The sequence below is a fragment of the Amblyraja radiata genome, chromosome 34 (genome assembly GCF_010909765.2).
Source record: "Amblyraja radiata isolate CabotCenter1 chromosome 34, sAmbRad1.1.pri, whole genome shotgun sequence".
Taxonomy (NCBI): domain Eukaryota; kingdom Metazoa; phylum Chordata; class Chondrichthyes; order Rajiformes; family Rajidae; genus Amblyraja; species Amblyraja radiata.
The window spans coordinates 14,438,850-14,453,597 of NC_045989.1; the positions used below are offsets into that span (position 1 = coordinate 14,438,850).

General features: G+C 46.6%; 1 protein-coding gene across 1 annotated transcript; it reads left to right on the top strand.

The window, feature by feature from the left end:
- The first annotated feature begins 1,868 nt into the window (after positions 1-1,868).
- Positions 1,869-14,004, top strand: LOC116991520 (putative ubiquitin carboxyl-terminal hydrolase 50). Its single transcript, XM_033050178.1, has 7 exons — positions 1,869-2,408; positions 9,244-9,465; positions 10,019-10,214; positions 11,450-11,614; positions 12,486-12,628; positions 12,972-13,104; positions 13,791-14,004. The coding sequence occupies exons 1-7, from the start codon at positions 2,389-2,391 to the stop codon at positions 13,965-13,967; spliced, it is 1,056 nt and encodes a 351-aa protein (XP_032906069.1). The 5' UTR covers positions 1,869-2,388; the 3' UTR covers positions 13,968-14,004.
- The last annotated feature ends 744 nt before the right edge of the window (positions 14,005-14,748 follow it).

Sequence of the window (14,748 nt, forward strand, 5' to 3'; positions counted from 1 at the left end):
ATATCTGTTATTTATAAGGTTTCACATGATGGGTAGATTTTTGTTTAGGACAGTGTATTGGTGTAAAAAACGGAATAATAATCTTGTTCCTCAAAATCTCTCCAGTATTGTAAAAAGACACATCTTGAAGTATGCAAAATAATGAAGGCATGGGTAAAGTGAACACTAACAGTATCCCCAGAGTAGAGGATTCTAAAACTGAAGGGCATTGTCTAAAGGTGAGAGCAGAGAGAGGGCAGAACAGACAACATTGGCAGAAATGTCTGTTTCTGTACAAGAAACTGACTGCTGGAGGAGGCTAACAGGCCAGGTATTTATAAAGGATCTCATGGGCAGCTTTTTTATTCAGTGGGTTGTCCGTATCTGGAACAAGTTGTCATAGGAAGCTGAGATGTGGATACAATTGCAAATTTCAAAAGACATAGACAGGAAAGGTTTAGAAGGATAAGGGCCGAATGTCGGCAATTTGTGGAATTGTGCATTGAGAAGCTGATGGTGAGCCTCATTTTGAATTGCTGCAATCAGTTTCATGAAGGTGTTGTTGAGGGAATTCTAGGATTTAGACATGGCATTGATGAATGATGCAGATATATATACAGCGCTGGATGGTGTGTTGCCCAAATGGGAGCCTGCAGACTCTTATACAGCTTCATGCTGGAAGTTGCAGGTTTGGGAAGTGCTGTCAGAGCAGCCTGGGCAAGTAACTGCAGTGCATTTTGTAGATGGTTCACACTTGCAACCACTGTACATCCATGTTGGAGGGAGGGGATGTTTAGGGTGGTAGATAAGTTCCCAATTGCACTGGAAGGAGTTGAGATTCTTGAGATTTACTAGAGTGTGCACATCCAGGCAAATGAAAACGATTCCTGGACATACTGCATACTGCTCAGCGACATATTAGCGACATACGGCATTGTGCCTAGTAGATGGAATGACTGTCTAGCATCAGGAAGTGATTCACTCATCACAGGATGTCCAGATTTTGACCTGTTTCCGTTCAGAACTGTTCAAAAATTGAGCAAGGGGTGAAAATCCAAATGGAAGATTTTATGAAATTATCCCAAGTGGCTATGATTTTGGTTGGCTGTTATAGTCAGGTTTACATCGATAGCTGAGTAAGATGACTGGATATTTACAGCGTTAGTTATTACTGCCCATACACTGAGATAGTTATTACTGCCCGTACACTGAGCTAGTTATTACTGCCCATACACTGAGCTAGTTATTACTGCCCGTACACTGAGCTAGTTATTACTGCCCATACACTGAGCTAGTTATTACTGCCCCTACACTGAGCTAGTTATTACTGCCCATACACTGAGCTAGTTATTACTGCCCATACATTGCCTCTCTAGGGGGCTTCTATTTGTTGATTATTTCCTCCATACATTATTGGATACATTGGCTATTTAAAACAGAGATTGATAGGTTCATGATTAGTAAGGGTGTCAAAAGTTACAGGGAGAAGGCTGGAGAATGGGGTTCAGAGGGAAACATAGATCAGATAAGATCGAATGGCGGTGCAGAATTTATGGGGAAAATTGGCCTAATTCTGGTCCTATGACATATGATCTTATTACCGTGCCAATAACTGAGCCATGGATGGAGTTACGACTCAAAATTACCCACCTCAATCCAAACCTCGGCTGTGAATGTGACTGGAAGATTAGATAACAGGAAGGCGTTGGCCACCAGAGCCACTGCCTGGCGGATTAGTCACTGGGAGCTGTGGGCTGCAACATAAACCCTTCAATAGGAAGCTTTACAGAGGAACTGTGTTGGATTCAGCTGGTTTAAGGGTTACTAATGTAATATCTGAGGAAGAAAGGTTTCAAACCCTGCAGCTGCAAGAGGACCTCTTGGCTAGGCAGTGATGTTCCGAGTGAATATCAGATTTAATGAAATGACAAGACACCAAACAGTGTTCTAGAATCCAGATGACAGTTGCAGGAATTTATTAAGTGGCTTCACCCATGTTATGTAATTGGCTACTTATAAATTGTATTATAATGATTGGCTAAGCATCACCTTCAGCAAGCTCCACCCACCTTCCCTGCTCTTTGATCTCCCTACTTTTGGACGAGTTGGGCCAAAGGGCCTGAGTCCATGTTGTAATAGCTCTACGCAGTCTATTAGAGTGTCGTGTTTGGATGGGGACTCTCAGCAAGATCCTGGTCACTTTTCACTGAGCTTGTTTACAACCATCTCAACTGAGTATTTGACTGGTGCGAAGGTACACTATATCAATTGCACTGTCTGTTGTGGGCACTTTGTGATGTCACTTCAGGCAATGATATCATGGGAGCTGTGCTTTGCTGAAGATTAATGGGAAAGGATCCAGGTCACAGAGTTCTTACAGTTTAAGCTTTGTAACAATGATCCAAATTCATGGAGGATAACAACAGCAGGTAAGTTCTGACTGTATTCTCTCCAGCTAAAGAATCATAAAATCCTACAGCACAGTAACAGTCCCTTTAGACCCATGTCGACTGTAATTCCTATCTATACTAATCCTATTTGCCTACATTAGGCCTATATCTGTCTATTCCTTTCCTATCTAAATAACTGTCCAAATGCCTTTTAACTATTGTAATTGTACCTGCCTCCTCCACCTCCTCAGGCAGTTTGTTCCAGATAACTACCACTCTTAGTTTGGAACAACTTACCGTTTAAGTAACCCTCTAGTTTTAGATCCGCCCTGTCTTGGAGAAATGATTCTGCCTGTCTGTCATATCTATGCTCCTCATAATTTTTATAAATCTCTATCAGGTCACACCTCAACTTCCTGTGTTGCAGTGAGAATAAACCCAACCTATTCAATCTTTCTTTGTAACAAAAAGCCTCCATTCCAGGCAATATCCTGTTGAAACCATTGTTTCTGTTGTTGCCACATCCATGCTGTAGTGTGGCGTTCAGAACTGTACACAATACTCCAAGTGCAGCCTGGACAATGCTTTCTTCAACTGCAACATGACAACCAATGCAACCTACCATGGTCATTTTTCAGAAAATCTATTGGTTGGAAGATTTCCTATTCCTGAGTTTGATCAAAAGCATAATTAATTAATTCAATGTAATTATTGTGCTGGTTCCACAAATTCTCCACTTCTTCTGTACTTCACAATGTCTCGGGAAAGCATCCAATATATTCAAGGACCACTCACACCCCAGTCATCCACTCCCCCCCCCTCCCCCCTCCCATCCAGCAGAAGATACAACAGCTTGAAGGCATGTAACATCAGATTCAAGAACAGCCTCTTCCCTGCTGTTAACAGAGTCGTGAAAGACCTCTCATAAGTTTAGGATGTATTCCCCATCTTCCAATCTACCTCATTATGAGTTTTGTTTAAATCTTTACTTTCTCTGCAGTTCTAACACTATATTCTACACTCCGTGTATTATATTGCTTTACCTGGTTAGCACAGAAAACTAAATGTTTTACTGTACCTCAACACTCATGACAATATTAAACCAATAACAATACTAAATATTTATGTTTTCTCAAAACATGCCTTTAATATCCCTCTGTACATTTGGCGATTTTTCATGCTATCTATGACTCCATCCATTTATTTGTTAACTGTAAACTTACTAATCAGATTGCCTACATTCTCATCAAAGCATTTAAATATATCACAAACATCAAAGGTCCTAGCACCGATTTCTATTTTACGCCACTTGTCCCTGACTTCCAGTCAGATAAACCACTTGCTTTGCCTCCTATCACCCAGCCAACCTTGGAATCAGTTTGCCCACACACCTCAGATTCCTCGTGCCTTTTTAACTCTGCAAAAATGGATTCTAGCTATCTAGAGATGTTTTAATTAGTTTAGTGAACAACTGAACAATGGAAGTAGGAAAGACAGGTGCATTATGACATTTGAAAGATACTTTAGTACATGGGAAATTTGGAACAATATGGGCCCGGAGCGGGTAAGTAGGACAAACTTGGTTAGACAACTTCAGCGTAGGCAAGTTGGGCCGAAGGGCCTGTGCCCATACTATATAACTCCAGGACCCTGATGGGATCATAGATAGCCTCAGAGGAATGTCACTTTGTATAAATATAAGACCAGCGTTTCAAATTATGATTTAAAAGCCATATTGAGGGTTTACCAAAATGTGTAACTAAACTAAGGGCCTCTCTCACTGCAACAGCATCTCCCTTCTCTGGGGGCTTCAGTGCTGCAGGCATGTCCCAGAACTGGGAGAAGCTGCCGGGGGATGTGGGGGTGGTTGAAATAGGAGGAGAAAGATCTGGGGATGGAAAAGTGAGTGTGACCTTGCTGGAGAGAGGCCTGCGGCTTCAATGGGATATAGGATGGTTTAAGAGAGTGATGTGGTTGAGAGGTGAAACAAGAGATAGATGAGGGTTATGGGGTTCGCCAGTGGAAGTAGAGGTAGTGGGTGTGTGGGTAGAGGTAGTGGGGGTGTGGGTAGTGGTAGTGGGGGTGTGGGTAGGGTGAGGTAATGTTTGTGTCATTGCGTAACCTAACACAGAAACAGGATCTTGGGTCCATCATGTACACGCCAAAATCAAGTCAATCTTTATACTAATCTTATGGATCAGCACTTAGTCCATAGGCCTTCATTCTGTGGCAATTTAAGTGCTTGAACTATGCCATTGCCAGGATGAGGCCACATGCAAACTGGAGGAACAGCACCTCATATTAATGTGTGGGTGGCTTACAACCCAATTTTAGAATTAGATTCCTTTATTGTCATTCAGACCTTTCGGTCTGAACGAAATTATGTTGCCTGCAGTCATACACAGAATCAATAATAACAAAACATACAATAAACACAAATTAAACATCCACCACAGTGAGTTCACCAAGCACATCCTCACTGTGATGGAGGCAAAGTCTTAGTCTCCGTCTCTTCCCTCCTTGTTCTCCCTCTGCGCTGAGGCGATTGATCCAGGCCGAAGATGCCGTCCTCCAGTCCAGCGGACCTCCGTGGTGATGTCGCCGCCGCCGAAAGCCGGAACGCCGTCTCCGCTCCGAGACGGCCCGCCACAGCATCAGCTCCGGGCCACCGCCCCAGCTCCGGGTCCCGCAGTCGCCGCTCCAGGTCCCGCAGTCTCCGCTCCGGGCCGCCGCCCCAGCTCCAGGCCGCTGCCCCAGCTCCGGGTCCCGCAGTCGCCGCTCCAGGTCCCGCAGTCTCCGCTCCGGGCCGCCGCCCCAGCTCCGGGCCGCCGCCCCAGCTCCAGGCCGCTGCCGAAAGCCAGAAAGCCGCACCAGCAAGTCGGGCCACCGCTGCCTTAGCCCCGAAGACGGCCAGCCTCCCGTTGGTAAGTCCTGGCTGGCTCTGCCCCCGGAGCCTCGGGGCCGGCCGCAGGTTGGAGGCCGCCAGCTCCGCCATTAGGCCTCAGCGCAGACGGAGGCAGAGAAGGGGGATACGACACGAAAAAGTCGCATTCCCCCGAAGGAAGAGACAGAGAACATGTTTCACTCCCTCTAACACAACCCAACAAACTAAAACTTAACCAAAACAAGACAAAAAAAACAACAGAAAAAAGTAAAGACAGACGGACTGCAGGCGAGCCGCAGCTGTTAACAGCGCCGCCACTTCCGGAATGAACATTGGTATGAGCATTGAAATCTCCAATTTTAGGTAACTACTACAGGCAACATTCAGGTGGATTTCCTCTGCACCCTATCCAGTGCAATCACATATAGTGTGGCAACTGGACTGTACACAGTGCTCCAGCTATGGCAAAAACAATGCTTTATAAAGTCAAACCAAGAACTCCCTCCTGTGCCCTGGCCGATAAAGGCAAGCATCCCATATGCCTAATTCACCCTGCTATCTATCTCCTCTGCCACTTTCAGCGATCTTTGGATTAGTACAGTATGTCAAGATCCCTTTATTTCTCAATACTCCCTCAGGGCTTGCCATTCTTGATATAACCATCCTTGATTGATTAAATTCTGTCTGACATTGCCCTGCACAACTTACCAACTCAACAATATCATTCTATTGCCTAGGACTGTCCTCCACACTATCAATAATATCGATGTTCATGTCATCTGCAAACTTACAGATTGTAACGCCTGCATTCACATCTAACATGCATCTAACAACCAGCAAGTCCCAACGTTGATACCTGTGGTAAACTGCACATTTGCCTGCATGTGGTCCATTCCCTGTCTGTTCATGTGTCTATTTAAATATCTCTTAATTGTTGCTTTCACTACTCCACTCGACCAGGACTGTACATACTTTCACAAAAAACTGACCTAGAAGCACTTTAAAAATTCCACCCCATTTAATACTTTCACACTAAGTCAATCGCAGGCAAGAATGTTGAAATTCCCAACAATGACATTCCTAATCCTATTAACACCTCTCTGCAGATTTGACTACATGTCTGCTGACTGTAGGGCCTGTGGTACAATCCCAGTGACTGACATGTCTACGGTATTTCGCAGATCTATCCATACGGCTTCATTTGAAGAATCTTCTGAGACATGCTGTGACGGTCTCCTTAATTCATATTGCTTCCTCTTTTTCATCCACCCCCGTCATGCCTGAAACTCCCATACCCTAGAACAGTGGTTCTTAACCTTTTTGGCACCAGTACGCGCATACTTGAACAAAATACTGTTCGTGGTATGTACCTTTGTTAGGTTCCTAAACATGGGCTCGACCCCTAAGTTAAGAACGACTGCCCTAGTATGTTGAATTACCAGTCCTGCCCACGTCAACCATGTCTCAGTGGTCATATTCCTGCATGCTGATCAATACTCCTAGTTCATTATCCTCATCAGTCAGGTTCCTTGCATCAAAATAGTTCCAATCTTTCTATTTGCCTTACCAATAACCATAGTGTTTTCTCTGAGGCAGGGGAGTCTAAAACTGAAAGGCAAAGGTTTAAGGTGGGAAGAGAAAGATTTAAAAGTGATCTAAGGGTCAACCTTTTCCACACAGAATGTGGTGCATAAGTAGAATGAGCTGCCAGAAGAATTGGTAGAGGTGGTACAATTAACATTTAAAAGATTCTTCGACAGATACAAGGTTAGGAGAGTTGTTGAGGGATATCGGCCAGGTGCAAGCAAGTGGGATTAGCTCTACTAGACAATGGTGTAGATGATTCAGGCTGAAGGGACAGCTTCCATGATGTATAACTCTATGCCATATCTGCTCCGTCTTTGGACTGACTTACTTTTTCTCCTATATTTCAGTGAATCTTGTCCCTAAGACTGGCTCACCTTTTTCTAGCCTTGCCAAATTATTGTTGGAATGGAGTTTTGGGTGATCTTTGGTTTGCAGAGTAGAGGGAGGTACAAGCAAAGCATGTGTTACCTCGAGGTTTTGTTCCTGAGAACGGTTCGTAATCTAAACTGTTCGTAAACCGGAAACAAAAACATAGTGCGCGGAAGAGAATCATAGAAACAGCTGTGAAGGGAGAGCAGCAGACATGGGAGTTTGGACAAAAATGCTGGAGAAACCCAGCGAGTGAGGCAGCATCTATGGAGCGAAGAAATAGGTGACGTTTCGGGTCGAGACGCTTCTTCAGACTGATGTGGGGGGGGAGGAAGGGGGGGGGGCGGGAAAAATAAAGGAAGATGCGGAGACAGTAGGCTGTGGGAGAGCTAGGAGGGGGAGGGGAAGGAGAAAGCAAGGACTACCTGAAATTGGAGAAGTCAATGTTCATACCGCTGGGGTGTAAACTACCCAAGCGAAACATGAGGTGCTGCTCCTCCAATTTGCAGTGGGACTTACTCTGGCCATGGAGGAGGCCCAGGACCGAAAGGTCGGATTCGGAATGGGAGGGGGAGTTTTAGTGCTGAGCCACCGGGAGATCAGGTTGGTTATTGCGAACTGAGCGGAGGTGTTGGGCGAAGCGATCGCCAAGCTTGCGCTTAGTCTCACCAATGTAGAGCAGTTGGTACCTGGAACAGCGGATGCAATAAATGAGGTTGGAGGAGGTGCAGGTGAACCTCTGCCTCACCTGGAAAGACTGCTTGGGTCCTTGGATGGAGTCGAGGGGGGAGGTAAAGCGACAATGTAGCATTTCCTGTGGTTGCAAAGAAAAGTACCAGGGGAGTGGACAGGGAGTCAATTCATCCCTTCCCATCCAAACCATCCCCTCCCCTGGTACTTTCCCTTGCAACCGCAGGAAATGCTACACTTGTCGCTTTAGGAATTTGAGAAAGGCCATTCTTGCTATTGAGGGAGTGTAGCATAGGTTCACCAGGTGAATTCCCAGGATGGCGGGACTGTCATATGTTGATAGAATGGAGCGGCTGGGCTTGTATACTGGAATTTAGAAGGATGAGAGGGTATTTTATTGAAACATATAAGATTCTTCAGGGTTTGGACACGCTAGAGGCAGGAAACATGTTCCCGATGTTGGGGGAGTCCAGAACCAGGGGCCACAGTTTATAAATAAGGGGTAAGCCATTTAGAAAGAAATGAGGAAAAACTTTTTCTCACAGAGAGTTGTAAATCTGTGGAATTCTCTGCCTCAGAAGGCAGTGGAGACTGGTTCTTTTGACGCTTTCAAGAGAGAGTAAGATAGATCTCTTAAAGATAGGGGATATGGGGAGAAGGCAGGAACGGGGTAGATTGTGGATGATCAGCCATGATCATATTGAATGGCGGTACTGGCTTGAAGGGCCAAATGGCCCTCTCCTGCACCTATTGTCTATATCATCAGTCCCGTACCCACAGCGTTACTTGAGTCCCATAAATTGAATGGTTGACGGGCTCTTGGCGGTGGACGCGGGCCGGTGGGACGACTGGCCTGCTTCCGTGGTCTCGCCCCCTCTGTTGATGTCGGGCGATCCCGAGGCCTGTTCCGAGGCCTGTTCCCAGGCCAGGCCTGCTGGACAAGGTGTGCTCGGCCCATCGCCCCAGGCCTGGTCCTGCGGTTGAAAGACTCACCACCGGGCTGTGCCGGCGCGACCTGTCCTGTGGTTGCCATGGAAACCACAGTCTATCCGCGCGGGTGGGGTCACGCGGGGTCAGCCCGGCGACGGGGCAAACCTCCCTTCAGCGGCAGAGTTGTGATTAGTTTTATTCAACCCTTTCAACTACCCTCCACCTCCCACCCCTCTACCTCACCCTCTCTACCCGCCCCTCTCCGCAACTGCTACCCATCCATACTCCAACCTTCACCTACCTCTCATTCCTTCACCCCTCCCCCTTCCCCCCCTTCTTCACCCCCTCTTTCCTGTTTCTTCATCCCCCACTTTCCCTCTACCCCTCCCACTCCCCCCTCCCCCCCCTCCCCAGAGCACGATACTACCACCTTGTCCCCAAGTACAGCAATGGCTCGCTGTTTGACTCCAGCGTCTCCAGCGCTGGCATCGAGCGGCAGGATGGAGGCGCAGGGCAGACAGGCCTGGGCAACACGGGCAACACCTGCTACATGAACTGCATCCTGCAGTGCCTGTGCAACACCACGCCGCTGGTCGAGTACTTCATCACCGGGGCCTACGCTGATGATATAAGCAGGTGGGCACCAGCTCAGCGCTCGGCCCTCACCCCCACCCCCAGCTGTCGGCTGAAGGGGCGAGGTTAAGGAGAGAAGTGGGTGGAATGAGGTGAATGGGAGGGGTTGGTTGAGAGGGTCAGGGGAAGGCTGGATGGGGCAAGATGAGAATAGGAGTGAGGGGTGAGTGAAAGGGGAGGTGAGTGGGAAGGGGTGAGTGAGGTGAAGGAGTGAAAGGAGAATGAGGGGTGAGTGGGTGTGTGTGAGTCGTGGTGAAAGTGGCGGGATTGGTGGAGGGGGGTTAGCTGGGTAAACCAGGAGTGGGTAAGGGAGATACGCGGAGAGGTGGGTTTGGTGAGTGGGGTTGAGGGTGAGGGGTTAATGGGGTTGGCTGAGGTGAGAGGGTGAGGGGAGGATTGGAATTGGTGGGGTGGGTATGGTGAGGGTTGGTAGGGTGAGGGGAGGGGGTTGTGGCATGAATTGTGGGCTGTGAGTGAAATCTGGCGCCATCTAATGGATCAGTATCACCTGCACTCGGATGGTTTTTCCACTTCTGACAGATCTTTCCTTATGCAGAGGCCGTGGGGAGCTATCTAATGCCTTCTCGGCATTAGTGATGGACATGTGGTTGGGGGATTGTGTGTACATCTTTCCGGATGAAGTGAAGAGAGTTCTTGGAAAGATGCACCCTTCCTTCTCCGATGGGACCCAGCAAGATGCCCAGGAGCTGCTTCTCTTCTTTCTCAACGTTCTCCAAAATGATCTGAAGAGAGTGAGTGCTGAGGGAATGCATGCAGTGGACAGCACTGAAGGGAGAGGACATTTACCCTGAAGAGCAGTCAGCAGCCCATTCCACTGACCTTCCCTGACAACCTGACTGCTTAAAACAGCTGTTGCCCTTCTGGCCCTTCTTCTTTCAAAACATTACTTTACTCATAAAATGTACAAATAGACAACTCACTTGCCAATAGTGACCTGAGACTGCAGATGCTGAATTCTTAAACAAAACAAAAACTGCTGGAGAACGTAGTTGGGTCAGGCAGCATCTGTAAGAATAATGGGCAGACAATGTTTTGGGTCGGGACTCTTCAGTCTGAAGAAGGATCCCAACCTGAAACGGGGTTCGTCCAATCCTTCCACAGGTGCTGTCTGAATCGCTGAGTTCCTCCAACTTAGTTGCCATTATTCCATAGGGAAGTAAAAAACTAGAGGGAAAAGTTTGAATAGGAACCTGAGTGACAACTTTTTCAAACATTGGGTGGTGGGTATATGACACGAGCTGCCCGTGGCTACTGGTAGAGTAGTGACATTTCAAAGATATTTGGACAGGTACATGGATTGGAATGGTTTAGAGGAATATGGGCCAAAAACGTGTAAATGGACTAACTGAGATGGGGCTTCATGGATGAGTCAGGCCAAAGGCCCTGTTTCCATGCTGTGTGACTATCACTTTATTATTCGCTGTACCAGCCCAACATTGCATTTGTTTGCGATGTTGCGATTGATAATACCATCATGTATTGATTGATATTTGACAACAATTCCAACCCTCAGTCCTCACCTTTGCCACTCAGCATCTCTCCATGGGGCAGCCCCATTGATATGTCCCTCACAGATATTTCATTGTCCCACTTATATCCCTGGAACCTCATCTCTCTGACAAACCCATTAACTCCATCATGATTCTCCTACCGCCCACAAACACCAGGGACAATTTGTAGCCACCAGTTAACCTACCAGTCGCACGTCTTTGGGATGAGGGAGGAAACCAATGCAGTTGGGGAAACCTGTGTGGTCGCACGGAGAACGAGCAGACTCCACATCAACAGCACCCAAGGTTGGGATTGAACACAAGTCACTGGAGCTGCAAGGCAGCAGCACTACTTGCTGCACTGCAATGCTGCCCTATAATCACCCTTGTTGGCGAGGTGCCATGTGCCGAGTACCGATTAAGACACACCAGACCTTTTGAGATGGACAGTGAACTGAAGAATATTCTCTTCTCAGTCTTCAGGTGTGAGAAACATAGAAACATCAATCGTTACAAAGTTGTTCCAAGGGCAACTGAGCTACTTAAAACTCTGCCTGAATTGTTACCACAAGTCCAACCAAACCGAGAACTTCCTGAGCCTCTCACTCCCCATGCCACCTGACAGCAGATGTTCCATTCAGGTAAAGACTCACCATTATGTTAATGCCAAGAAAATGGATTTCAAACTTTCGGTGCACTAACCTGATACCACTTGATTGTGTAGTTGGCCAGAAACCTGCTGATATGCGACCTTCCGTTTCCAAAGACGTTTCAAAAGGCTGCGAGGTGGAGGGAGGAAAGAGACACAGGGGTCAAACAAAAAGTCAGGAGGGGAACTAGAAGGTTGGGCAATTTCTCATTCATCATGCAGATTAGTTGTGCTCCCAGGTGAAACTTGTTGGGATTGAGATGTATTGTTGTGGTGAGAGGTAGGATTTCATTCTGCATGGACTTCATTAGAATCACCGTTTGCCTGTCATCAAGTATGTAGAACTGTACAGTACAAGACAGACCCTGCGGCCAACATTATCTTTGCTGAACACAAGGCCAAATCAATCTTATCTTCTTCCTCCATGTGATCCAGATCCCTTCATTACCTGGGTATTCATATGCCTCTCCAAAAACCGGTAAAATGCCACGATCGTATCGGTTTCCACCATCATCCTCGGCAGCAAATTCCAGGCACCTGTGTAAAAAAAACTTGCCCTGTACATCTTTAACCATTCCCCTTTTCACACTTCACTGGTAAATGTTTCTGGGCTATTGCAATTGCACGGCTGGTGTGTAGGCTGTCTCCTGGTTGCCGGCTGCATCAGCCTGGGCCGGGCAGCGCTGCAGGGATAGCAATGTGGTCAGTGAAACCTCTGCAGTAGAGGCTGGTCAAAGTGGATCTCCAGACCTCAGGCTCCAATGGCCCACTGGGAGGGGATCTGTGTCAGGCTGACAATGTTGTGTTGTGTTGGGGTGTGTGGCGTCTGCTGCAGCTTTGCTAATGATGGCTGCTGATTGCAGGACTGTCTCAGGCTGTTCTTTAAAGAAGAGGTTCTGAGCTCGAGGGACCAGCCTTTCTGCTCCTTCTGCGGCCAGAAGCAGGACCAGGCAGAGAGTATCCAGCTGCTGAAGGCTCCTGACATCATCATCATCCACCTGAAGCGGTGAGTTCTCCCAGCTTTGGTTTCCTTCCGTCAGGGGAGGTGGGGGGCAGGAGATGGTCCCTAGTCCCACTGGGAAGCACTAGCTTCGGTGACCGTGCTTGACTCTCTGTGAGCTAGAGTTTCCATTAATGATTAATCAGTGCCAGTCTTTGATGCCAATCTTTGCATAATTTAAATGATGGGGATTTTCTCTGTGTAGGAGCCATCAAACACCTTCCACTGGAATATTCAAGGGCATGGACTGCCCCTCTCTCCCTGTTGTTCTCCCTTTCGGTGTCGATGTCTTGCCTCACAATTGTTCAATAGTTCTGTCTGCGATATAATCATTCCCTTTCCCCACCAGCTTTGAATCAGATGATCATGGCCACAGGAAACTGACCAGCACGGTGACTTTTCCACTTGAAGATCTCGATCTGACACAGTACACAACCACTCCATCAAGTCAGCAGCTGAAGTATCAGCTCTATGCTGTGGTGGTGAGTCTCACCTTCATCTGTTCGTTAATGAAGTTCCGATCCATTCATCAATCTCTCTTTTGCAAAGTATAAAGCAGCATTTTATAAAGATCCGTGTCTGTTCGAGGGGCTGGGTCAGGGGAGTATGGAAGCTGGTAACAGATGGGAACTCGCAGTGATGGATAGGCAGTCCCGTCTCCACAATGAATGTAATCTAACTGAAAGATCAGGCAGATGGCGATTCACAAATGAACATTAGAATCATGGCAAACTACAAACAGAAGTTCATTCGGCTTCTTCCACATTATCTTGGCTGATCATGTATCACAATACCACATCTTTGCCACAGATTTTTTATGTACCAGAAATGTATCCACCTCCTCCTCAAATATGCCGTGCTGCTTCCTTTGACAACCTGTTCACTAATCACTTCAATTTTTGTGTCATTTGCAAATGTAATCCGCCCACCTAGATTTTCCGTTGCATCAATTGTTTACATTACAGAGGTTCTAGCTCTAATCCTTGTGAAATGCAACTGATCACAGACCTCCACTCAGGAAAATACCCTGCTATCATTCTTCTCTTATGTATGGCCAAGCCAATTTTGGATCCAAAGTGTAAGCCATACATTGAGCTTTTCAATGTGTGAACATGTTTCATATAAGATCTTTACCTGAAGTTGTCAAATTTCTGTGCCCTGTCCACAGAACCACACCGGCACCTTGGACAGTGGCCATTACACAGCCTTCTGCAAGAACCCAGTGACACAGAACTGGCATGAGTTCAACGATGCAAAAGTAACCAGCATTTCTGAGCAGAAGGTCCAGTCGCCAGCAGCCTATGTACTTTTCTATAATTGTGTGAATTTTCAGTGGCCTCAATAATGGCATCCTGGATCATCGTAATAAACAGTTTCCCCATAATCCAGTTTTCATTCTGTACCAGCCCTAAAGGGAAGCAATCTATATAAATTATGGAATTTGTTCTAATTTTGGCTAACATATGCTGTTATTTTGTTGGTTATTGTCTAAAGTGGACAGTGTCTCATGGATTAAAGGAATCCCCTCTGCAAACAGTCCATGCTGCAGTATGTGACCACTTTCTGGTACCAAGTCTTTATAGCATGGAAAAAAACTTATTTTGGCCCAACTCATACATGCCAGCCAAGATGTCTATCCCAGCTATCCATCTAAACCATCTCTACCCTACACAGGTTCCAGCTGTCTCTACAGCTTTCTCTGACAGTTCATCACCCTGTCTGTGAAAAGGTTGCCCCATTCATCCCTTTTAAATCATTCCACTCTCAAAATCTATTCTCTCTAGTTTTATACTCTACTGGGGAAAGACTGATCATCCCTTATCTAGACTTGCCATGATTTTAAGTTAATCACTCGGCCTCCCATGCTCAACCTATCCAGCCTCTCAATTTAACCTCCAGTTCCAGTCACTTCCTCACAAATCTTTTCAGCACCTTTTCCATTTTACTGACAATAGCCTACAGATTATACTAGGCCTAAATGATTTACATTTTTTTCCTCAAAATTCTGGAATCCAGTTTAGAATAGGGTCGCTTAGCACTAATTCTTTTCACAAGTTGCACAAGATGTTTCAGTTCAATTTCAAAGTTGCTTAAGTGATTAGTGGGTGCCTCAACACTGAAGCCCC

Excerpts from the sequence above, each read along its gene's own strand:
- LOC116991520 (XM_033050178.1), top strand. The coding sequence starts at position 2,389 with ATGGAGGATAACAACAGCAG. Across the intron at positions 2,409-9,243 it reads ATGGAGGATAACAACAGCAG|AGCACGATACTACCACCTTG; the intron begins GTAAGTTCTGAC and ends CCCCCTCCCCAG. Across the intron at positions 9,466-10,018 it reads TACGCTGATGATATAAGCAG|AGGCCGTGGGGAGCTATCTA; the intron begins GTGGGCACCAGC and ends TTCCTTATGCAG.